The sequence below is a fragment of the Aedes albopictus genome, chromosome 3 (assembly GCF_035046485.1).
Source record: "Aedes albopictus strain Foshan chromosome 3, AalbF5, whole genome shotgun sequence".
NCBI lineage: Eukaryota > Metazoa > Arthropoda > Insecta > Diptera > Culicidae > Aedes > Aedes albopictus.
The window spans coordinates 205,258,619-205,286,120 of NC_085138.1; the positions used below are offsets into that span (position 1 = coordinate 205,258,619).

A 27,502-nucleotide genomic window follows, 5' to 3' on the forward strand; every position below is an offset into this window, starting at 1 on the left:
GCCACCGGACGACGCGATCCAATTACGCATATGATAAATTAGCCAGGGAATTATTCCTCTTCCTAGCCAGGCCTCTGTAAGCTTAAAATAATAAACGACATTTAGTCTTCATCCATTAATCGACGAGTTCAGTTCTGTTTTGTTTTTTAAAAAACCCGATCCTAAAGCCGAACTCAAAGCTTATATATATATATATATATATATATATATATATATATATATATATATATATATATATATATATATATATATATATATATATATATATATATATATATATATATATATATATATATATATATATATATATATATATATATATATATATATATATATATATATATATATATATATATATAATGAGTTTGATGTACCTTTGAGGCAACAAAACTCACAAACGGGTGAGCCGTTCAGCATGACTCTTGCATGGTTTGATTCGTATTCATGGTAATGGTGGCTGTGTTTATATGTATAAAAAGTTACGAAAATCATCTTAAAAGAAGAGTAATTGTAGATTTACTAAATTCTCATGAGCGGTGAAGAAATTCAAAGCGATCGCACTAAAACCAATCTAGAGTGTGGTACCAAAATGAGCCCACAACAGTTGTCAAACAATCGAGACCAAAACGGCAGTACAACGTCTGCCGGGACAGCTAGTAAAGAATAAATAAATAATAAATAATAAATGAATAAATCCACAAGTAAATCTTGGGCATCCGGAAGAACAAACCACGCAACAAGCTGATACCAACACCAAAAGGCACCAAGCACACTACGAAATGCGCAGTAGGGTATTGTAACATTTGGGCAGGTGTACCTATTTTGGGCACTTGCCGCTATAACTAAGTCAATGAATTACCTACATCGGCAGTTTTCCTACTCTCCGCATCGACCAATGTGGCGCTGGCAATTACCCGCTTGGCGCACACCCACAGTTGATCAGCAGGAGTAAATCAATTTTATTTTGTATGGTGAAAAGCATCTAAACTTGAATTACTTGAAATAGAAAGCTTTTACTAAAAAAATATTTGGTAGGCTTAATAGTAGTCACCATAGTGCACAACCACTACCAAATATTTTTTCGAATAATGTATTCCACTTCGATAAATTTGCCTTTAGATGCTATTCGCCATACAATATTTTTACGATTTAGTTTTAGCGATTTTTCGCGCATAGAAGCTAGCGTCATATTGGTCGATGCGGAGAGTAGGAAAACAGCCGATGTAGTTAATTCATTGCTCCATGTTCTTCTGAAGAACATGAACCTAGGTATCTAGGCAATAAAATAAAAATCAGTAAATGTGAAGTCTGGCGAATAAATAAATGTTATAAATTACGTTATATAATATTACGTACAAATAATAATGATAGAAAAGTTCTTATCGATTCGCTAAATTCCAGTTCCATGTTTGACATTGTTTGAATAAAGTAGTCAAGCAATGGAAGCTTGTCTTCAATTAAGTCTTGTAATCTTGTGTTGCAACCGGACGATAAACGATAAGCATTTACATTCCTTCATATTTGATGGAAATTGTGGGGGGGGACGGACGACGATATGTTTCATTTTCGCGCCGTCGCATTTTTACTATTTTCAGCATATAAAAGGATCGTATCAGGAGTTGCGATGTTCATTGTCGGTAAAGTGTATCAAAGAGACGTATTAAATTATCACTAGTGTGCATCATAGCGCTTGCTCTTCGTTGCTGCATCCGAATCAGAGCAACAAGAAAAATGTGGGTGAAAAAGCGTTGTAATAGGATTAAACAAAATTACTGTAAACTCAAAACGCTAATGTGTGACTTTGATATCACCGATGATGGTAGTGCACGCTGTAACATGTGATTAATTGAAGTTTCAACTAAGACAAAGCTGCCTATGTACTAAAAGATCAAAAGTTTTTAAATGGGCCACAATGAGAACATCATATGTATAAAGAAACTGTTAGAAGTTATTTTTTCTTAAGTGAATTTAAATAAATGAAAAATAAAAAATCGTAGTGCGCTGTAATCTTAGAAAATGTGTTTGGCGATAGTCCATCTTACGAGCCGTTTTTATGAATGAAAATTTGACAGGAGGTAGCCTCACTACCACCATGTGAATATCAATATCATTATCAACATTGATGTCGTTTCGTAGAATGGCTCATTAACGGCTCATAATAAAAAGTAAAGTAAAAAATCTTAATTTCCTTAAAATGGCAAACGGCGTGAGTCTTATATGCTGAGTTGTTGTCCTGAGCGAATGCAAAAGGAAACAGAGATCACAATAGTTCAAAGTAATGGTCGCAGTGGTTTAAATCCCAACAAAAAATAACGTTCACTGACACTATCCCAAGCAACCACGCTGCTCAAGCCGTAATAAATGCATAAATACGGTAAACATAAAGCAACCATTACTGTGTATGTACTTACAATTAAAGCTAAACTAAAGTGGGAAAGGGCCCGATTATAGTCACATTATAGCCAACTTCAATTTGGCTTAATTGGGGTCCTTTTCCAAAGGTCTTTTTGGCTTAATTGAGGTACTTTTACTGTCCATACACAGTAATCCAGTAAAGCATGCTTTATATCCACCGTATTTATGCATGCATTACTGCTTGAGCAGCTTGATTACTTGGGTACGACAAGATGATAAACTTGCTCAAAATTTGTGTTATGTGATGAGTCAGTTTTCTCGAAATGCGATATTTTTTGTTTGTTTCACGAATAACATGTTTATTTACGGGGTCGTCTAGTATCCAGTTAACCCGGTGGATAGGTTTTGGATGGCTAATCCCAAGACGGCAGGTTCGATTCCCGGTCAATCCGGGATAGTGCAATTTAGTGGAACGTTTTTAATTATGTATTTTTATTAACGATACGGTGTATCTTACAAATGTACCCTTTGGAGGCGAATGAAATTAAATAAATAAATTTAAAGCCTCAAAAAAATTGTGCACTTCCATTTATTTTGTGGCCTTAATAGTCAGTATTGCAGCCAGAGCCGTAGCGTGGTCCCACGGCGCCCTTGGCAAGCATTCAGATTGGCACCCCACGACAATTAGACATTATTATTTTGCTAAATTTGTTTATTCAAAGTTATTAGTACGAAGGAAATCGTAGTTTTATTTTCGGATTTTTTAAATGAATTTTGTTTTCAAAAATACTGAATTGAATTTCAGGAGCTTCCAGAAATCCTCAAACGTTTTTACTATTTTTTGGCTATAGCTTCAACTGGTTTTACCAGAATTTTCTAATAACTTCACCAAAAGTTCCTTCTGAAGTTCAATCAAAATATTTCTTAGATAATTTGCAGAAATCATTAGACAAAAATGGAAATGAAGGAATACCAGGAGAAATTTCTAAAGGAATCTCTATATGAGTTTTTGTTGAAATCTCTGGATTTTTTGCTGGATTCATTGAATGAAATTATGAAAGAGATTGTGAAGGAATTCCTACATTTATCCGTAGGAATAAATGATTAAAATCTTCAAGAAATTTAAGTAAGCATTCTAAATGGAATTCATGGAGTATTTTTTGCAGGAACTCATGGAGCAATTCGTAAAAAAATGCCTGATGAAATGCCCGTAATAGTTTGTAGAGGACCATTGAAAGAGTTAAAAAAAAACTTGGCAGAATTTTTGAAGGAATCTCTGAAAAAGTTTCTTAAGGAATTTTTAGAAGAATTTCTGAAGGAATCTATGAATGGCTTTCAGAAAAAGCTTTGGAGAAATTTTGGATGAAGTCAATGGCAGATTTTCTTACGGAAAACCTGTAGAAATTTCTGAATTAATACCAAATTTATAATTTTATGGAGGAATTTATGAAGACATTCATGAAAAGTTTTCTAGTTGAATTCTAGCAGAAATTTATGGATCAATCCCTAGTGAGCATAGTACAGTTTCATAGAAGATTTTATTTCAAAAATCCCTAGAAGAATTTCGGAAAGATTTCATTCTCAGAGGGACTTCTGAGGGAATCCCTGAAGTGATATCTAATGGAATATCTACAGGATTTTTCATAGGAATCCATGGAGGAATTATAGCGCATTTAGTTCACCACTGCACAGTGGTCCACGAACCAGATTTACGAGGAAAGATGGATTTAACGCCTTCAAATGATTTTTTAGGCAAATATGGTCTTCTAAAAAGTTGTCCCCAATAATAAGGCCCTCTTTCAAATGTGCATGAAAATTAGGGTGGTCCATATTTTCAAAGAAATCGGTTGGCAATTTTTTTTTTATTTTCAAGAATAACTGTATACATTCTTCGGGATAGTTGTAGATCTATCAATTTTGAGCAAGTTTGCCGAAGACACTTTTTATGTAGCTTTAAAATTGACCGATCTAGAGGTATTTTTTTGAATAAGCTTAGGGTGGTTCAAGAAAAACCGGTTTTCTGGCGTTAACTTTTTCAGTTTCGATTTTTCATCAAAGTCGCCCAAGAAACACTTGTAGAGCATATGAAGACGCGTCGTTTCGTGCGCTGAGATGATCGTTTTTTTTTTTGGTTCAAAAGTTATAGGCATTTTTCTTAAAAAATCATAGTTTTTTAAAAAGGTGTTGTGACCAGAACCGTAGCGTGGGGTTGGCCAAGTTGGCCCCCGCCAAGGGCGCCAGCTTCTAAGGGGCGCCGAAAAGGTCAAAGGCTAGAAGGAATATTATGATGCTATTGTTTTCTTGTATGTTACAAAGACTTCAAAATATCTAAGATTGATCGAGTGTTTTTTACATTACGTTATTCTCAAAAATTCGTTCTCTAGATTATTTATCATGATGTTACCTGGGAGTTTTTTTTTTTATTTTGGGGAGTTATTTTAGTTGTTTTTTAACGAGCAAAGCAAAATCAATAAGATTTCAAAATTCTAGTGAAATCTTTTCTCTGAAAATTACTGGAAACTTATTTATTGACATATTTTAGAGTGTTTATAACAAGTATTTTAAATGAAAAATATTCGGCGATGCTGTTCATTCCCTTCAAACAAATGAAATATTTCGGGAATTTCTTCATAAATTTCACAAGGTATTTCTTTGGATTTTTTGCTGGGCTTCTTTAAGAAAATCTTTCAAAAACTCTTTCAGAAATTCCTCAAGGGATTTCTTTAAGAAAAATCAAAGAATTTCCCCAGAAATTCTCTCAAAATCTTATATTAAAAATTATTTAAAAAAAAACAAATAAAGAATTCTTCTGGAAATTCTTACTATAAATTCTCAAAGAATCCCTTTAGAAATGCCTTCAGGGAGGTTTTCAGGAAGTTATCTAAGGATTTATTCAGAAATTAGTCAAAGGATTCCTCTCGACATTTATACATGGATATTTAATAATTTCCTTCAATGGATTCCTGCAAAAACTGTCTATAAGGATTACTAAGTAACTCTTCAATAGATTTCTTGAGTATACCGCATTTAGTTCACCACTAGACTGCACACTGATTTGATTTCATCAAATCAAATTGATTTCTTCGGCGCACTAATACTTCAATGTATGCTGAATAAGTGCTCTGAAGACACCGAGTCGATTGGATGCAATCGCGCACTTTTATTTGCGTTTTCGCACTCATGAAAACTAGTGCGATAGTCCAGTGCACAATGGTCCACGAACCAGATTTACGAGGAAAGATGCATGCAGCCTTGCAGCCTTCAGCCATGCAGCCTTCAAAATTGGATTTCTTTATTAACGGCCTGTGTGGGTTTTGACAGTTTGAAATGACATTTAGGATATTTCAACGTCCTTCTATCAGATAAAATGAAAGGATTTCTGTTTTATGATATACTTGATGGTGTAAATCCAAAGAGCTGAATTTGGAGCGCTTAGTGCACAATGGTTAATTTTTCCATTGGCACCTTCTTAAGGGCGGACGGGACGGTCGAGAAAATATCCGCCATTGCTCTGTTGCTACTAAGATGGTAATCTCAGATTCTACTTCATATTTTGCAACAAAAACCTATCATTGTGTATGCTCATTTGCAGTGCATATGCTGATTGGTTTTCAGCATCTTCAGTGCGATAGGTCTCGAGATTACCATCTTCAAAATCGCGAGGCAAATTGTTAGAAAGAGAGGCAAGACAGGAAAAATAACACGGCGTCCCGTTTCACCTTAATGAATTAACTACATCGGCTGTTTTCCTACTCTCCGCATCGACTAATGTGGCGCTAGCTTCTATGCGCGAAAAATCGCTAAAAGTAAATCGCAAAAATATTGTATGACGAATACCATCTAAAGGAAAATTCTTCAAAGTGCAACACATTATTCGAAAAAATATTTGGTAGTGATTGTGCACAATGGTGACCACTATTATGCCTACCAAATATTTTTTCGGGAAAAGCTTTGTATTTCAAGTAATTCAAGTTTAGATGCATTTCGCCATACAAAATTAAATTGATTTACTCCTGCTGATCAACTGTGGCTGCGCGCAAAGCGGGTAGTCCATTAATAGCTCGTAGGATTGAGGAAATAGAGCAATGATGTCTTCGGAAAAGTGTATGAGAATGACCAGCGCCATCTTTTGACAGTTAAAGTTTTCGGATCCATCCCCCTAAAAGTGAGATACAAAATATGTTTTTCAACGGACTACCAGCTTGGCGCGCGCCCACAGTTGATCAGCAGGAGTAAATCCATTTTATTTTGTATGGCGAAAAGCATCTAAACTCGAATTTCTCGAAATGACAAGCTTTTACCGAAAAAATATTTGGTAGGCACCAAACCGGTCATCATTGTGCACAACCGCTACCAAATATTTTTTTCGAATAATGTGTTCCACTTCGAGAAATACGCCTTTTGATGCTATTCGCCATACAATATTTTTGCGATTTACTTTTAGCGATTTTTCGCGCATAGAAGCTAGCGCCACATTGGTCGATGCGGAGAGTAGGAAAACAGCCAAAGCATTTAATTCATTTGTCAATTTCTTGATTTTGCTTTGGCTGACCAAGCCATGTGGGAAATTACACTGTTGAAAATGCTTTGACATCCATGTGTACAACAGAACATGTGCTCGATAACAAATTGAGATTTGAAATTATGAAAAGAAATCCACGTACTCCGGTGAGACTCGAACTCACGACTCCCAATTCGCTAGACGGGCGCTTCTATTCCTTCAAGCTACGGAGTCACTCGACTATCTCCGTCGCCAGCAGGCCTAGAACTGAACTCGATTCCACAATCGCACATGGTTATCTTCTTTTCACAATCCAAACCCCCTTCGGATGGGATTAGATGAACATCTAACACATTGTCTGTTGTGCACATGTATGTCAAAGCGGGAGAGGAAGTTATTTTTAATGGACTACCCGCTTTGCGCGCAGCCACAGTTGATCAGCAGGAGTAAATCAATGGATTACCCGCAGGGAGTGCGTTCAATGTTGGTCAGCAGGAGTAAAATAATTTTATTTTGTATGGCAAAAAGCATCTAAACTCGAATTTCTCGAAATGAAAAGCTTTTACCGAAAAATATTTGGTAGGCACCAAACCGGTCATCATTGTGCACAACCGCTACCAAATATTTTTTCGAATAATGTGTTCCACTTCGAGAAATACGCCTTTAGATGCTATTCGCCATACAATATTTTTGCGATTTACTTTTAGCGATATTTCGCGCATAGAAGCTAGCGCCACATTGGTCGATGCGGAGAGTAGGAAAACAGCCGAAGCATTTAATTCATTTAATTTTGTATGGCGAAATGCATCTAAACTTGAATTACTTGAAATACAAAGCTTTTCCCGAAAAAATATTTGGTAGGCTTAATAGTGGTCACCATTGTGCACAACCACTACCAAATATTTTTTTCGAATAATGTGTTCCACTTTGAAGAATTTGCCTTTAGATGGTATTCGCCATACAATATTTTTGCGATTTACTTTTAGCGATTTTTCGCGCATAGAAACTAGCGCCACATTAGTCGATGCGGAGAGTAGGAAAACAGCCGATGTAGTTAATTCATTGTCGAGAGCTTCGGGCACTGCCTCCCAATCACTTATTGGTATGGCAATTAGTGCGCAGTCGGACTCTCGACGGGTCGGTCCTCGGACGACCGAATACGGTAAGGGTGACCGTAGCACCTTACAAATGTCAATTTCTTGTAAGGTGCTACGATCACCCTTACCGTATTCGGTCGGCCGAGGACCGACCTGTCGAGAGTCCGACTGCACACTAATTGCCATACCAATAAGTGATTGGGAGGCAGTGCCCGAATCTCTCGACAATTAATTACCTGCATCGGCTGTTTTCCTACTCTCCGCATCGACCAATGTGGCGCTAGTTTCTATGCGCGAAAAATCGCTAAAAGTAAATCGCAACAATATTGTATGGCGAATACCATCTAAAGGCAAATTCTTCCAAGTGGAACACATTATTCGAAAAAATATTTGGTAGTGGTTGTGCACAATGGTGACCACTATTAAGCCTACCAAATATTTTTTCGGGAAAAGCTTTGTATTTCAAGTAATTCAAGTTTAGATGCATTTCGCCATACAAAATTAAATTGATTTACTCCTGCTGATCAACTGTGGCTGCGCGCAAAGCGGGTAGTCCATTAAAAATAACTTCCTCTCCCGCTTTGACATACATGTGCACAACAGACAATGTGTTAGATGTTCATCTAATCCCATCCGAAGGGGGTTTGGATTGTGAAAAGAAGATAACCATGTGCGATTGTGGAATCGAGTTCAGTTCTAGGCCTGCTGGCGACGGAGATAGTCGAGTGACTCCGTAGCTTGAAGGAATAGAAGCGCCCGTCTAGCGAATTGGGTGTCGTGAGTTCGAGTCTCACCGGAGTACGTGGATTTCTTTTCATAATTTCAAATCTCATTTTGTTCATCGAGCACATGTTCTGTTGTACACATGGATGTCAAAGCATTTTCAACAGTGTAATTTAATTCATTGTTGAGATAGAGGGTTGACGTTTTCAGCAAAGCTGTAGAATTTTCGATCCAAACAACTCCTGAAGACGTCAATGTTGTAATTTTCGCACCAATGGAGATACAGGCCTGTGTTTGAAAGTAATTTTTAAAAAGGCAGACACGGACACGTTTCATCCCAGTCAACCAGTGATCGTATAAAATGATGATAAGATCACATAACATGTTAAAGTGGAGGCGATATGCGTACCTTTTACATGCGCCTAATGGAGGCATGCACGCATATGGTCTCCACTTTATCATTTTTTGCAACATCCTATACACTGAAATAAATTTTGTTGTGGGAACTGCCGATTCCATAGTAAAATTACTAGCCATACCTATGATTCTCAACCGACAACAATTTCCAGTTAATGGACTACCCGCTTTGCGCGCAGCCACAGTTGATCAGCAGGAGTAAATCAATTTAATTTTGTATGGCGAAATGCATCTAAACTTGAATTACTTGAAATACAAAGCTTTTCCCGAAAAAATATTTGGTAGGCTTAATAGTGGTCACCATTGTGCACAACCACTACCAAATATTTTTTCGAATAATGTGTTCCACTTTGAAGAATTTGCCTTTAGATGGTATTTACCATACAATATTTTTGCGATTTACTTTTAGCGATTTTTCGCGCATAGAAGCTAGCGCCACATTGGTCGATGCGGAGAGTAGGAAAACAGCCGGTGTAGTTAATTCAATCCACTAAAATACTGTCAACTTAACTAGCAGTGCAGTTAACATTACCAAAAATAATCTTAATATAACAAATGAGCATTGTATTTTTAACCATATTGAGTTGTAAAATGTGAGCCCTGGAAAAAATAACAATGTTTTGTTGTTGAGACGACTATGCTGCCGTAATTCTGCAAAGTGATGTAAGCGCCATTCAAAATGTCGATATTTGTTGGTATATTATATGTAATATCTGGTGTAAAGATAACACTGTGGTATGCCTGTTGTATTAGAATGCAAGATCTAGTCGTAATCTATCATCTATAGAAAGAAACTTAGAGGATGAGCAAGAGTTTTATGCATAATAACCAAAAAATGGGCCAAAACTATCAATGTCGCTTACGTCACTTTGCAGAATTTGGGCAGTATGCTTTTAGTTGAATTTACTACAATGCATTGTAATTTCAAGCATATTTCAGTTACCTTAACAGATTTTGTTGTCGGTTGAGAATCATAGGTACGGTTAGTAATTTCACTATGGAATCGGTAGTTTCCACAACAAAATTTATTTCAGTGTACGATTACTGGTTGTCTGGGATGCTTCCAGTGAGCTATTTGCTCTTTGAAGGAAGCATGACACTAGAACTAGACAACGGACTAGCATGCAACGCCTAGTGACACAGCCGAAAACTTTTCCTAGCAGCTGCACTCTTCAATACGACTAAAAGCTTGGTGACACTAGCCCTAGCCACACAACCACGAAGCCACACAACAACCCAAGTAACCACAAGCATTACAGGGGATGGCCAAAATGTTTGGGATAGGCAATTTTTTTTCTCCCACAAAAAAAAATCAACATGCTGTAACTTTTCATAGAGGGCATCAAAACATCTCAAATTTTGACTGTTTGTCAACCTATTATATGTGCATCATTGGTACAAATTTGGGCTCGATTGATTAATATTTCGCGAAGTTAGAACCGTTCGGGTAAAACACTATTTTTTAGACAACTAATTTTTAAACTGTCATATCTCGGAAACCAGTGAACCGAATTGAATGAATTTTTTAACGTTTATCAACAATATATTGATACTTAATACGACGTTATGAAATGTTATATTTTCTCACGGCGAATTAAGTTATACTGGGTTGAAATTTTTACCCATATAGAGGAAAATAAGTCAAATCTACAATACCACACAAAAATTATTAAATGAGTTCTTCCTTCAATCTAAATAGGCTCTAATATATCTGATTAGAGATAATTTGAGAACAGAAGTGGAAAATCTTTGGATATCAACACTAAAATTTATTGACATTGATGTGAAAAAATTACATTTTTTCGAGAAAAATCCAAAAAGTGTCAATCCATGATAACTTTTTTCATTGTTTAAAAAGTACCTATGTTTTAATAATTTGTGAAGCATTCACATATTGTTAGTGTACGTTCAAAATTTCATTCAATTCGGTTCACTGGTTTCCGAGATATGACAGCTCAAAAATGAGTTGTCTGAAAAATAGTGTTTTACCCGAACGGTTCTAAATTTGCGAAAGATTTATCAATCGAGCCCAAATTTGTACCAATGATGCACATATAATAGGTTGACAAACAGTCAAAATTTGAGATTTTTTGATGCGCTCTATAAAAAGTTATAGCATGTTGAACTTTTTTGCGAGAGAAAAAAAGTTGCCTATCCCAAACATTTTGGCCATCCCCTGTATATCATTGCACGAGTTAGACTGAATATCAGCATCTGCAATGCGAAATGCAGTAATTCCACACTTCTCATGCAATAATCCTTTAGATTGGCATTATCAATGTAATGATGCATTGCATTTTTCTTTACATTAGGGTTCAATAAAAGGTGATATAAGATAATTCAATAATTCAGCACTGCAAAAACTGAATAAATGCAATGTACGAACTAGCAAAGTTTGCTCTAAAAATACAATTATAAAAGCTTGACTCTAATGGTAAACAAATCAAATTAAGAAGATTCAACAACTTTACGGTCAACTCCATCAGTATTCAACATTTCTGATTCGACTCCCGACCAACTTAATCCCCATTTGAGCCACCGATCGACGACAGCAAAATCATTTTGTAGATGACCTTTTCTCTTTTCTGTAGGCTGCTATCACATGCCAATAATGATGGAAATCAAAATTAGCATATGAGCAGTGTGCGAAGGGTGTTTTAATTTTCTTATTGATTGAATATCTTCTAAAATGCATTATGTATTTATCAGTAATTTATCAGAATGTGATAAATTACCGTATTCTATTACATATGACATAGTCGTTTTGGCTTCTACCGTCTTACCCCGCTTATTCGACACCCTTTAATACGACACTTTTTAATTCGTACCTCGCTTATACGACACTTGTCGAATTAAAAAGTGTTCAAATGTCACAGCGATATACACTGTAAATGCAAAGCAATGCGATATTGTGCTTATACTCGCACCCGCAGCAGCTCCTCTTGCAGTCGCAACTTCCGGAAGTTCTGCGTTGATGGTTTTCGACACCAAAACCGCCTGGAGATCAACTGGAATGGACTGCGGAAGGTAACAATCGAAGAAAGAACGAGGTTTCCATTCGCGCCAGCACAATATCTGTTGAAATTGTGTTCAATAACAAACCCGAAATTCAAAACAAAACAAAAATAGAGTTGCCAAGTTTCAATGAACAAGGTGATGTAGGGTGACCAGTTTGTCGAATTAAAAGTTTACCCCGGTAATTCGACACCAATCGTTGTCGTATTAGCGGGGTAATACGGTACTGCAATGATGTCTCAATCAATCAAAGATCAGTTTCCTTAATAGAAATACACTAGAACGCCAATGGCGCTGTACTCAGTTTTCCTATTTAATTATATTAATAACTTTTTTTGTAATAATTGATTATGTTTAAGTGCCCATCTTGTAGAGGACCTTTTGTTTTGGTAAACAAAATTTATTTGACACTTATAGTACCGCTACTGACGCTGTAAGGGCGAGGCAAACTAGATGTTAGTCACACGAACAGTCGTGACATTGGATTTCTGTGGCTGGTTATTCTAATGTTTCCTTTTAGTTAATGAAAAATCTGTTGTTATCACTGCAGCAGAAACGGTCCAAGGCGCCAGCGCGATGGAACTCATCTAGCGGTCTTCAACACTTCTGGTTCGACTCCCGACTCGGCGACAAAAAAATAATGGTTAAAACAGTCATGTGTGGGGGAGGGGGGTGGTCATCGTACCGTCGATAACGAAACGGTGCTAAAAATAGATTTTTGTTTTGGTTTTTCGTGTTGCACGTATTAAGCATGTGCAAATGCAAATGTACAGCACATGCATTTATGTTACTTTAGCAATGGCTGTCAGCGTGCTGCCATATGTGGCACTAATTTGATTTTAGTGGGGCCCTTTTCGACTTTAATATTGCTTCAATGAGGGGTTTAAAGCAATGCAGCATTATATTCACAATTTTAATTATCAATATATGGCAAAATTGATGCACTTATATACGGCTTCGTGGTTACTTGGGAAGTTAACCCAAAAATTAAAAAAAAAAACACGTTTTTAAGCAAAACATACATTTGTTGAATTTTTAGACCCATACAATGTTTTGCAATGTTGTATATCAATAAAGAACACGAAGACAACGAAGTTGTAAAAATTAAATGAGACGAGTTATCGGAAAATTTGTGATTTTTTTCATCGACTTTTCGGGATTAACATCTTTCTTAGGGGCGAAAAGGTGCACATGAGGATATCCTTATCAGAGATTACATCTAAAAAGCTTTCAAATAAGGGTTAGTTTACCCGTCCACGATCGTCTATATGGCCAAAGGCTATCTGACGTTTGATCACCTTTCTCTGTTTCGCTTCCGAGGAGGATAGATTTATTTTCATACGGAAATGTTTCCCTATGAAAATATTAAACACAAAATTGCTATCTTCTGTGGCTGCTTGAGAGAGAAGGATGATGAACGCTGCCTTATAATAAAAATTGTCCTTACTACGATTTAATTGCACTCAAATCTACTTTGACAGAAAAATTCATAGCTGGTGTCATTGTTTCTTTTGTATTAAATCGCAGTAATTTACATACCTTATTTTTCCCAATGGATTACCCACAGGGAGTGCGTTCAATGTTGTTCAGCAGGAGTAAAATAATTTTATTTTGTATGGCGAAAAGCATCTAAACTCGTATTTCACGAAATACGCCTTTAGATGCTATTCGTCATACAATAATTTTGCGATTTACTTTTAGAGATTTTTCGCGCATAGAAGCTAGCGCCACATTGGTCGATGCGGAGAGTAGGAAAACAGCCAAAGCATTTAATGCATTATTCTATCACAGTATAAGAGTTTAATGCAGTTGAATACACTGCCGTGTGTTGTATGGCGAAATGCATCTAAACTTGAATTACTTGAAATACAAAGCTTTTCCCGAAAAAATATTTGGTAGGCTTAATAGTGGTCACCATTGTGCACAACCACTACCAAATATTTTTTCGAATAATGTGTTCCACTTTGAAGAATTTGCCTTTAGATGGTATTCGCCATACAATATTTTTGCGATTTACTTTTAGCGATTTTTCGCGCATAGAAGCTAGCGCCACATTGGTCGATGCGGAGAGTAGGAAAACAGCCGATGTAGTTAATTCATTATCAGAGTGTTTGTCCGTGGCTCGGGTTCAAAAACTTTATTTTAATGCATTAAATGCTTTGGCTGTTTTCCTACTCTCCGCATTGACCAATGTGGCGCTAGCTTCTATGCGCGAAAAATCGCTAAAAGTAAATCGTAAAAATATTGTATGACGAATAGTATCTAAAGGCGTATTTCTTTATTCATTATTCGAAAAAATATTTGGTAGCGGTTGTGCACAATGATGACCGGTTTGGTGCCTACCAAATATTTTTTTTGGTAAAAGCTTGTCATTTCGAGAAATTCGAGTTTAGATGCTTTTCGCCATACAAAATAATATGGATTTACTCCTGCTGATCAACTGTGGGCGCGCGCCAAGCTGGTAGTCCATTCTGATTAACATGCTTAATAAGTCAACGTAAATAACAGCGTTCTTGTCTAAAGCAAACATTTTGTCAAAAATCTGCGTCTATAATAATTTCTAGAAAGATGAACTAATTATTTTAAAGGCGAGTATGAAGGATTTGAGCTATAGCCGTAGCGGTTAGTTGAAATGGTCATAAAACATTAAGCGGAGAAGCAGCATTCGTCCTTGTAAGGACATTGCACAAAGAAGAGCACCGGAAAAAAATATTTGAATGATGTATTGGACACGGTGTAACAAGCTAAGCGAATGGATTACCTGCAGGGAGTGCGTTCAATGCTGGTCAGCAGGAGTAAAATCATTTTATTTTGTATGGCGAAAAGCATCTAAACTCGAATTTCTCGAAATGACAAGCTTTTACCGAAAAAATATTTGGTAGGCATAAAACCGGTCATCATTGTGCACAACCGCTACCAAATATTTTTTCGAATAATGTGTTCCACTTCGAGAAATACGCTTTTAGATGCTATTCGCCATACAATATTTTTGCGATTTACTTTTAGCGATTTTTCGCGCATAGAAGCTAGCGCCTCATTGGTCCATGCGGAGAGTAGGAAAACAGCCAAAGCATTTAATCCATTATGAAGAAAGAAATCATTTTCGTTTTTCAAAAACTCAAAAGCAGTTTTCTCGCTCAAAACCCAACCGAAGTCAATATAAAATATATCCGCACTCTATTTACTATTTGGGTTATCCAGTGAAATCATTTTCAATGGATTAAATGCTTTGGCTGTTTTCCTACTCTCCGCATCGACCAATGAGGCGCTAGCTTCTATGCGCGAAAAATCGCTAAAAGTAAATCGCAAAAATATTGTATGGCGAATAGCATCTAAAGGCGTATTTCTCGAAGTGGAACACATTACAGTCATGACTCGCTGGTTGGGGGCTTAATAGTTGGGTGACTTTTTAGTTGGGGCCCCGTTAGTTGAGCTGTCAGCCAACTAAAAAGTACCTGGATGTCATAATTCAATGTCAAACTGAAAATGACAACCAATCTGTAATTCCGAGGGGCGAGCTAATGAGTTTTTGGTTTCTTAAACTTTAATGATAATCGAAAAGAATTTCTATTTCATATTTCTTTAAAAAAAAAAAGAATATGTACAATTACTTCGAAATAAATGCAAAACATCGGTAATCTTTATTTTGTCGATCATTGAAAGCGTTTTGTGCTTGCTTTTGGTCCGGGTGGTTTCATAAACATCTATATTTTCACTTCACCGACTAAAAATGGGTGAAAATAATTATTTCTCGCATTGGCCATATATGTATCTTGCAAAACGTATCAGTTTTGCTCTAAATGTGAAACAAATTGAAAAATTTTGCTTTTTGCTTCCAACCTAAAAATGATTAAAAAAAAACAATGCGCACGCCCCTTGTGCTGCTGTCACTTCACCCAACTAGCGAATCGAATTCGTTGGTTGGGTGGAGGTTGTGGCTCAACGAGCGGGTTCCGACTGTATTCGAAAAAATATTTTGTAGCGGTTGTGCACAATGATGACCGGTTTGGTGCCTACCAAATATTTTTTCGATAAAAGCTTTTCATTTCGAGAAATTAGAGTTTAAATGCTTTTCGCCATACAAAATAAAATGTTTTTACTCCTGCTGACCAGCATTGAACGCACTCCCTGCCGGTAATCCATTAAGTATTTGTGAATTTTGGCGAAAAAACTGCTTTTGGACTGAGTGGTTCGAATAGAAACGGTTTTATTTTTCAAGCTAGCTCACACACATCTGCACACTCCCGACACACAGCTTGTAAACACGCACGAGCGTTCAATTTTCTTGCAACCACCTCTCTCAGCGCGGTTGTCAAACACGCCGTCGCGACGCTGTTCGGAAATGGTAAACATGATCAATCCACCATTATTCCAATTTTGTTCTCGTGTTAAAAGTTTATTATTTTCCATTCGCGATGGAAATTTTGATGGATAGTTGTTAAAAAATTAGCTGAAATAGGCTCAAAACAATGTTTATCCTTCTCCTCGCTTTCCAACGGCTTGACAGCGGCAAATGAAGATATTGTGACAACAGTTTTGATTACATCCGCAGCACCTAGATAACAATACTTTTCAATCAATCACACAGGTTCAACAAGGTTTAACATAACCTCAATCTTCAATGTTTGGCTCCCGATGTTTGGCTCCCGCTGAGAGAGCATATTGAGTCAGTCCGCGACACTCAGCTTTTGGATAATGGACTACTCGCTTGGCGCACACCCACAGTTGATCAGCAGGAGTAAATCCATTTTATTTTGTATGGTGAAAAAACTTGAAATACTTGGAATAGAAAGCTTTTACTGTGTGGTACCTTGTGGTATGCACATAACAAATTATTGTATTACTCTATTACGTTTAGCGTGTATGTTTGCATTGAGTATCTGTCATATGTGGAGATGTTGTTATTGTTGTCTGGAGTGTGAATCATTGTATGTAATATTGAAGTATCAGTAATAAAGTATATACAAATAATGAATACAGTTGTTAAATAATCATTACAGAGAAAGATTCTCACATTGGCGACGAGAACGGTGAACAGTGCACGTGAAATTAGTTTAATTTCGGCTCGGGAAATGTTGTCTTTCACGGAGAAAAATCAATCCAGTTTGAAACAACAAACACGTTTGTTGAATTACAATCTAATAAAATAGTAGTTTCAACCCACCTTTTGTTTGTTCCAAACTATTAGTTTTGGTTTGAAATAATCACACTAATTAGTTGTTTCTACTGCCCAAAGTTATCAACAGTATTTGTAGTTTCAAACCAAAGATTTGTTGTTTTCAAATACCGCAAGGTTTGTATTTACTAAAATGTAGTTTGTTCCGGTTCAGGTAATAAGCTAAAATTTTGGTTAGATGCAACCGGCTTGGCAGTTGAAGCAAACTACTATGTTATTTGGCGAAATGTTTACTGCCATTTTAGTTCAACGCAAACCAATTTGTTGGGTTGTTTCACTGTCCGTTTTCCCGCCTAACCGTCGACAGCAACCAAGATTTTGTCGTCCGTTCTCTCAAAAGAACAAACAAAAGCTTTGTAACCAGGTTTCTCGAACAGAAACCATTTAGTGAAAACCATCTTTAAAAAACTGGAATCGCGCATTATGTATTTTCTAAGGTGAGTAATACGATTTGAATATGATTCTTTTTGGGATAAATTTTTTATGTTTTTCAATGTTTCGTAAACAGATTACAATGGCTGGTGCTGGGGAGGATGACCCTGCTTTTGCGAGTTTTGCGACTATAAGGATTTAGCAGAAAACGGATCCTTTTGTTGTACCCATCCACCTCATGGTACCGAAAACTCGACCGAAAATATACCCTGGAAAACCACCATGCAATGAACCAGAGTGTGCCAGGATCGAATTATAAAGCAACACTTCAATCTACAAAAAAAAAACGGTTTGTTCGCCAAAAAGTGCGGCGGTCTAAGCACCGACGAAGTCTAAGCGCCGCATCAAACAATGGATGCGAGAGGACTCACAACTGAGCTTTTGAAGTTTTGCCTCGCGGATTTCGGCGATCAAGCATTTATTATTGGTATAAGTTAAGCTAAAATTTTTAAATAAATCTATTCTTTTAATGTTTTCTTTTAATATTTTTTTAAATTTTGTTTACTTTCAAGAAGCACCATTGAATATACGGGTAATTTCGACCGGACAGGTTGTTGTTTTAACCAATATATCGGTTTAATCTGAACGGCAGTCCGGTTTGAAAATAAACCGAAATTCGTTTGAAACAAACCACGATATTTTGTTGAAATTACTGCCAAGGCGTTTGTTTTGGTGGCTGTCAAAACTGAAGAACCGACACATTAGTAGTTTCAACTGGATATTGGTAGAATCTAAACAGTAAATCTCCGTAAAAAATAACTTAAAATATTAGTTGACAACAACTGCCCCGGGTAGTAATTTCAAACTAATATTTCGGTTGGGTCAAATTCAAACCAAATATCCGGTTAAATTAAACTGAAATTTGTTTGTGTTTACTATTTTTTTTCTCCGTGTTGGAAAAAAGAAAGAGATTAGTGGTGTGTGTGGTGCATGCAGAGTGGTGATGACTTGTGATTGAATTTCAACATTGGAATCAAAAAGGTAAATATTGTGTACTAGGGGTAGGCGGGGCAATATGGACACCCTAAGGTTTTTGCCAACTTTACCTGGCAAGATGTCAAAAAAGTTTAATTTTTTGATACATGTATCCTTTTAAAGTCTATTTAGCATCTATTGCATAAGAATGCGCACGAAGAAAAATGATTTATCCACTTCAAAAAATGTTATGAAAAATGTTAGTTTTTCATGACCGTCTTCAAGCATACGGGGCAGAATGGACACCCCCATGGGGCAATATGGACACCATGAGACTTTTACGAATTTCGTATATTATTTACACCTATAAAGTCATTTCATTACAAAACAACTATTATGGATGAATAATACGCCGAACTAGTTCAATTTTGTTCAGTTGATTTAAATTCAGGCTGTTTTGGATAAAGCTTCCTTTTTGTCGGCATGTACAGCTGTGCCTAGAACAACTATTTTCCACTGCTGTCGTTTTTTGACCAATTTGTTTCACCCTATTTCTACTATAGTGAACATTTAACCGAAAATATACTGAAATCGAAGAATTTGGTTGGTTTGTGATTTAGGTTATATTTTTCCCTTACCGCTTATTTCAAAAAGGTGAGTGTCCATTTTGCCCCGGCAGCAGAAGATATTTCCAAACTTGATTTTTTATATAATAAAGAAGAAAATATAAACATGTTAAGCATGAAGATACAGCAAAACTACTTGCATGTGTTCTAGAAATATCAGGTTTTAATCGACCTGCAATAAATTAATCACTAAATCTTATTTTAGATGGTGTGAAAATTATAATTTCCATGCACAAAAAACGGAGGACGCAACTTTTTCGTGTAAAATCAAGTATAATTTTAATTTCGAATGTTTCTTTCCTGAAACTACGTTTTGGACAAATGGACTATATTCTCCATTCATTAAAAGTTCAAAAAAGTTCGCATATTTCAAAATATTGAGAGTGTCCATTCTGCCCCGGATGTCCATAATGCCCCGCCTACCCCTAACTGTTCAATATGAATCAAACAATCTATTTGTACCTTCGAATAATGACAATGATTTACCTGTTAGAGATTTTAATGGTGATCGGTATTGTTTAGTTCAAATCGATGACAATCACTATTGTCATATAAAGAAATAAAGAACTGTGAAGAAAATCTAAGTTTTGTTGATTGTGATATTGATACTCGTTGAATGGGGTTGTTGTCCTAAATCTAGACTTAAATGCTGAATGATGAATGAAGTATTGATTTGTTAACCGGATGGCCGAGGAAGGCGTAGAGGTGAAACAATATTTTGAAATCAAATTTTGACGTTGCTGTTAAAAGCCAGTGAAGGCGATGAAAGCCAATGAAGGCGATAAAAGCTAATGAAGGCGACATTCTTGAAATAGCCGTAAAAGGCGGAAAGGATTACAGATAGAAAAGCCGTTGAAGGCGGAAAGACTTTTCGAAAGCAGGAAAATGTTATAGGCAGAAGAGCCGACTAAGGCGAAAAACTGTCGATGGCGAAAAGATCCGCCGGAGAGTGAAAAGCTGTTGAAGGCGAAAAAAACCGAGGAAAAAACCGTTGAAGGTGGAAATGCCGTTAAAGGCGGTAAGACCAGCGGCAGCTATAGTCGATTCTTTGTAGAGCCGTATAAGGCGAATTGTGTTATTAAAAAATTAAAGTACTAAAAACGCAACAGTGTCGTAAATTTCGTAAGAAACAGATTACCAGCCAACGCAGATTTAAGGGCTGTTTGCAGATCAGAAGGAATTTCTCGGCCTATCTTGATGCTTGGGAAATTCCTTGGCTGAATCGCTCAAGAAACCGTTTTTTCTTCGATTGCAGTACGCAGTTGCGAAGAAATGACAGTTAAAATGGCAGTCACCATAGAAAGTTTCTGCTAGGAATCGTTCTAGAAGTTTCTTGAGCGATTTCTCTTGAACTCCAATCTGGGATTTATAGTTAAATGGAACCATTAAAAATTAAATTTTACACCAATTAAGTGGCAGCTGAGAAGGCGAAAGACAAAACTAAACTTTAGGCTGAGCGTTAGGAACGAATAGTATTTGAATATGTTCCAAATGCGAATATAACTGAGCAGATACTGTGATTGTTGTGGCCCCACCTCAGGTGATATATATTGAATATTGAAGTTATCATTGCTCAGTAAAGTATAATAAGTCTACGAGACGTAAAAAGGGTTGGCTCCTCCTCCTCTTCTTGGCGTAACGTCCTCACTGGGACAAAGCCTGCTTCTGTTCTATGAGCACTTCCACAGTTTTTAACTGAGAGCTTCCTCTGCCAATGACCATTTTGCATGTGTATATCGTGTGGCAGGCACGAAGATACTCTATGCCCAAGGAAGTCAAGGAAATTTCCTTTACGAAAAGATCCTGGACCGACCGGGAATCGAACCCGTCACCCTCAGCATGGTCATGCTGAATACCCGTGCGTTTACCGCCTCGGCTATATGGGCCCCAAAAAAAGGGTTGGCTCTTGAAACCAAATTAGCATGAAGACATGATTTAACTAATGCTTTGTCCTCTCTTACAAGACTTAAAATGTAACTTCAAGATGATTAACATCAATGTGTGAGAATAATTAAACTGTATTGGTGCAAGATAGGAAGTCGAAATGACAGTTAAAGCATTCGTTGAAGCTAGACGACATATTCAGAGCAGTTGCTAACCACTAACCTGTTACGTATCATGCTAGTCAAATGGCTAGTGAATTGGATATTTAAAAAAATCGAACAATAAAAAAATTAAACTTTTCGGCTTAACTAGAAGTCTCAGAAATTCGAGTAAAAAGCGCTTTATAACCTATTGAATGCCACTAAATGTTTATGCGATTCAAGTACAGTGAGTTCTTGAGCAATCACTTCTGAAGTCTTTGGATATAAAATGAATCGGGTGTGGTCAGGAGGGGCATTTTGACTTATGATTGCCTAACACTGGATATAGTGCCATTCTTGTTAATAAGTGGGCCATCTTGCCAAGAACTGTGGTACAAGTTAGAGAACAAGGTACAGCAGTACACTCAACAACAAATTCTGCACAATAATTTCCTTACAGGAAGAGACCAATTTTGATCAGTTAAAGTATTGAAACTATTATTGAGGAGAATAACGTACATTATATCAAAAGCACAAGATATTGGAATAATGAAAGATAATCATTTCTGTAACTACAGGAATAGATAAATCTAATGAAAGCTGGATTATGAGGTTTGTTTTTCAGTCGAGCTTATTAATGCAAGGTACCATTTACTAACATGTTACCTTGTTTGAATTTTTAGATTTCATACACTGAAAAAACTGCAAATATTGTATGCATGTGTCGCACACATAGATTTTTGCAATTTGTCATAGATAACCCTTTTCATGTGTAGATACACATAGTTTATATAAGGTCCATCGATTTTATGTGTGATTAAGCGTGAAAACGAGTACGTGTGTACAAATAAAAATTATATATTACATCCATGGATTTTTACCAATAAACATGTGTGTACATGTATGAGTGATATTTGTGTTAATAAGTTCATTGAAAATTTGAATAAAAATGTGCTTTAAATAGTTTCAGTACATAGAATTAAATCGTAGAGGCAAGCGTAAGGGCCATAATGACACAGACAATCACGGTCAGTGTGCACTACGTCAGACTTGTAAGCGTTAACAAAAAAATGAGGATGTATTTCATCGAAAAGATGTGAAATAAGTGATATGATAGACAGATGATTGGGCTTTGCAATATTGCAGAATATTCTAGTCCGATCCAACGAACTGAGAATATTATTAATATGATTAGCATATGTAGAAAATCAGACTTACTTAAAGATAAAAAGTCCTAAATTTTGACGGTACATTGAATGCGAATAATTTGGAAAAGGCTTGTTGAAATAGCTTCATTAGGTATCTAATAACATGTTGAGGGGCTTTTGCAATATTTTGGAGGTACACCATGAAAGTAAGTCCTACAATTCAGAACCCAAAAGAGCGACATCAAAGGAACAAATTTTTGGTCTTGTAATGTTAAAATAGGTTTGATTGAGCACGAATCACCAGTAAATGCGGGAAAATATGCCTCGTAGAATGTAAACCTATTGAACGACAAAACCGTAAAAATAAACTCATTCAGTTCGAAAGGTAAATGGTAAATCATGAGAATTCCGAAATTATCGGAAATATGATTCCTAAAAACGTGGACACCTATATAAGTGAACCGTCGAAAAGTGCTCCAATAAGATGATCGATTTATTTTGTTATCTGAAGAAAATTGCTTTGTACATAATAATTTGCTACTATCATTACGTTTTCGGTTGGAAGCCGAAGTGAGTGGCGGTGCGAAAATTGATGTATAACCGACTTATAAACATAGCAACTCGATTCAGATTAGTGCTAATTTCAGCTCTTAAGTAGCCGAATGATGCGCAATACCAGCAACCGGTGCGCTAGAGTGGGTGCGAGTTTTGTGAACAATATGTATTAAATATAATTCAAAAACTGGATGTTTTCAAGTTTTCCAAATTACTATTTAGCTAAAACTAGTATTACAAATATTGCTTTGGACAAGTGACGTCTTCGAAATCCTGATTTGATTTAAAAAAAGTATCAATCACTTCGATATTTAGAAAACAAAATCTGTAAAGCCAAACTTCTGAATATATTCTGAATAAGAAACGAGTTCCAGCGAAGTTCGCTAAAAAACATAAAATGAAATAGTGTTTGTATGACACTTGGACACTTTGGATCGAAAACGAGTTAAGGGATATTGATAATATTTCCACTATAACATTCGTGCAGTGTTCCGACATATTAGTTAAAAAAAATGTCTGAATAATAATCTCTATATGTATATTCATACCTTTTGTATGAGATTCTTCTATGAAAGGACATGTCAAAAAAAAATCAGTGGGCAGTATACAATGTTTGCATGCTAGCTGTCATTGAAAACATTTGAGAAGAGGAAAGCAATTCAATTAATTCATCAACAGAGGTAATATTTAGCTTGACACTCAGTATTAAAAATATTTTGGGATTTGGGAAAATACTTGGGTCAAAATAATATTTCTTTTTAGGTACAACCATAAGTAACGGCCAAGTAATTTACCAAAATGCCGAGCAGAGATGGATGACCAAATGGATGACTGTACTACTAATTCTGATGTGAGACTGAAGCGAGACGTTCATAAACTAAGGAGACTATAAGCGAAAACAACGTGGAGTGACCTTGCTGCGGATCTGGAGAAAAAACGAGATGTGGTACCTTGTGGTATGCACATAACAAATTCTAGAGCTCGATTTGAATAGGTCGTATGTGCTTTCGTCGATATAAAATTTGATCAGTTGGATTCGCTTATTGAAGCGAAAGCTGTTGAAATTAAACAAAACTTATACATACAGCCGATTCCTTACTTAACAGGCTTTCCGTTCAATCACTAAAAGTCCTCGAAAAATAATTAATATTGCTATAGTAACTAAAATAAACTGATCGATTTTTATATCGACGAAAGCACATACGACCTATTCAAATCGAGCTCTAGAATTATTGTATTGTCGGGCCGCCACCAAACCGGACTTCGCACAATCAAGTCGTCACAATCAAGTGTCAAAAGTAGTGCGCATCCTTCCCGTTGTTGTCAGCAACACAGCGCACTAGATGCGGAACAGTTGCGACACTTGTGGACCAAGAAAATATTGAGGGATTTGCACAAAAGTGCACGCGGCCTATCGTTTCCGAAAGGTACAACCGCGATTTTCACCCCCTGTTTACTTCATGCTGATGGGAAATAACATTGCGGCGTTTCCTATGGTGCGGCTGTTCCTTTCGAAAACGATAGACCGCGTGAACTTTTGTGCAAAGCCCCTTTTTGAAACATTTCAACGGCCGCGCGGTGTTTACGTTTCAAGAAATCTGACAATAACAATTTTTGATTGAATGTCGGTCTTGATTCCAACCGGATAGACAATATTACTCTATTACGTTTAGCGTGTATGTTTACATTGAGTATCTGTCATATGTGGAGATGTTGTTATTGTTGTCTGGAGTGTGAATGATTGTATGTAATATTGAAGTATCGGTAATAAAGTATATACAAATAATGAATACAGTTGTTAAATAATCATTACAGAGAAAGATTCTCACATACTGAAAAAATATTTGGTAGGCTTAATAGTAGTCACCATTGTGCACAACACTACCAAATATTATTTCGAATAATGTATTCCACTTCGATAAATTTGCCTTTAGATGCTATTCGCCATACAATATTTTTGCGATTTACTTTTAGCGATTTTTCGCGCATAGAAGCTACACAGCAAAAAATAAATGCAGCCTGCCCGATGTAACTCATTCCGATGTACTAAATAACCGATGTAATCACGATTCCTATGTACGATTACATCGTTTTGATGTAAAATCTTTTGTTCTTATGTGTACATCGTCCTGTGTAATATTCATGCAACCGACGTATTGATCGGGTTGCAGCAGTTCGGATGTAATATTAAACAACAGTTTTTTCTGTGTAGCGCCACATTGGTCGATGCGAAGAGTAGGAAAACAGCCGATGTAGTTAATTCATTGATGATTGTTGATGACTGAAAGATGGTTTCTTGAGCCTTCATGGGTTCAAAATACGTGCTTCTTTTGAGATAGTAAACGTTATCAAACATAAATATTTAATCCGCGTAAACTAACTGAAAGCGTTATATACCTACTTCATACAGGCTGCGAACGGAATCGACGAGCATCCTATTTTGTGCCGTTTTAGTTCTAAATATCACACTAACAACATGCCAAGCCACAACTGCCGTTCCTCCCATATGCGAGAATGAGTTGATAGACGAAATGCCTCACCGAATACGGAAAGTCTGTGCCGCCCTGGAAAATTCAAATCAGTTTGCTGAGGCACTGAATGCCTACATACGAAAGGAAGCCGCGGGTATGTATTGTAGTAGAGAAGTTGTTTTACGTAAATTAATAATTATTTTTTCAATAAGTTGCAAAAATATTATTTTTTTCAGCGCAAATCATACAACGAGGCTTGCTTGCCGAATTATACAAAAAAAAAGAAAAAAAAAAGAAGTTTACAGGGTGTTAGGTTCGTGAGTGCAAACTTTTTAAAGGGTGATAGAGGACCATAAATTGTAAAAAAATTGTTCTACGCATATGGTCAGGTCTCAACCGTTCGTAGTTATTGAACTTTCCGTGTTTTTTACTATGATTGCCTTAACTGGCTATAACTTGAAAATGACCAAACTTATCGCAATTTTTTACCCTTATTCGGAAGATTATTGAATTTTCTATCAAATGGCATCTTTGAATCAATTGGTTTAGTTAAATAACTAATAGCAAATATAATAATATAATAACAAAAAATAATAAAATCTCGACATTTCATCGATCAGGGGAGGCTTAATAACTTTTTTCACGAACGTCGCATCGGTTTGCGGTCTTCGGAGGTCTGATTCCTCGTGAAGTATTCTACAGAAATCATTCATCGACTTATTTTCAGGGATCTAGGGCTGACTCCCAGCGATTCTTCTTTGAAGAAGTAAAATTTCCCCATAGTAAATCGTATGAAAAACTAAGAATAGCGGGCGCTAAAATATAGTTTTTCCGATCGATCTGAAATTTTGCACAGTTGATACGGGACCAAAGTGGAACTCAAAAAGTATACAGGAGTTAGACTTTTTTTTGTATTATCCCATATAAACCGTGTACCAAGCTAATTCCCATATAACATGGGACAATTGAGCGTTGAACGGCAGTATACAATACGCAGTGTAGCAAGCGAAGTTCAGCATTGCTATCATGTAACAGCACAGAAACTGGCGAAACCATATCAACTTGATTGAGCAAATAGCTTACAGCATTTTTGAGAATCAAGCACCGGCACTGAGATCGAATTCAATTTTCAAATACTGAACACGATATCCTTCCTTTCTTTCCAGCTCTCCTTTATCAAGGTGAGGATTTACTGGCACCGAGCAGCAATGGAAAGCGAACAGACGTGGACCACGTGTTTTTACGTTTCGGACGGAGACGCTAATTTCGAATTTCATTTATTAATCATTACGATTGGTTGAGTGAATGGTACGGTTCAGTTCATCTTGATTACATATGATCGATTTTTTTGTTTTTAAGTTGTTCACAATAATTGGCTGGTGATGCGTCACTCAATGCAATAATTTTTTAAATTTGTAATGCACCACAATATAATAAATCAAATTGTGAATATTTGGAAAAACAAATCATAAATAATTATAGCCGGCCCCCAATGTGATTTCGGTTTTAGGATATAAAATTATTGTAAATATGTGATTCCATTCCCAAAAGATGCTATGAAAGCTACACTTGAATAAATAAATATAATAATAAATTAATACTGCAAACGTTTTAATTAAATTGGAGTTATTGAAATGACACAGAGGCGTTTGTCTCTGAACTAAGACTAAAGGTAAGAAGAACGTAAAAATGATAAAAACTAAAATGGCATAGCCAGCAGGATTTTGCGCAAAATAATGCTAAGTGCTAAAATTTCTATAAAATCGTTTGTAATCGATTGCTTTTGGGAATCTTAAGATGTTAGTGACTTCACTTGTTATTTTGTAGAATGCCTACCCCGCTGGCACGAAATTAAAATGCATTACATCAGATATCCATATTCTATACCCAAGTAACCACAAGCATTATATCATTGCACGAGTGACTGAATATCAGCATCTGCAATGCGAAATGCAGTAATTCCACACTTCTCATGCAATAATCCTTTAGATTGGCATTATCAATGTAATGATGCATTGCATTTTTCTTTACATTAGGGTTCAATAAA

At 36.4% G+C, this 27,502-nt stretch overlaps 1 protein-coding gene across 1 annotated transcript; it reads left to right on the plus strand.

The window, feature by feature from the left end:
• Positions 1-1,607: 1,607 nt before the first annotated feature.
• Positions 1,608-27,064, plus strand: LOC109432827 (dromyosuppressin). The gene is made up of 3 exons (XM_019709172.3): positions 1,608-1,733; positions 25,395-25,609; positions 26,622-27,064. Coding segments are annotated over exons 1-3 (315 nt in total). The 5' UTR covers positions 1,608-1,731; the 3' UTR covers positions 26,720-27,064.
• The last annotated feature ends 438 nt before the right edge of the window (positions 27,065-27,502 follow it).

What these genes read in the sequence shown, in the direction of transcription:
- LOC109432827 (XM_019709172.3), top strand. An exon ending in CATACGAAAGGAAGCCGCGG is followed by an intron (nt 25,610 to 26,621) that starts GTATGTATTGTA and finishes CTTTCTTTCCAG; the next exon opens with CTCTCCTTTATCAAGGTGAG.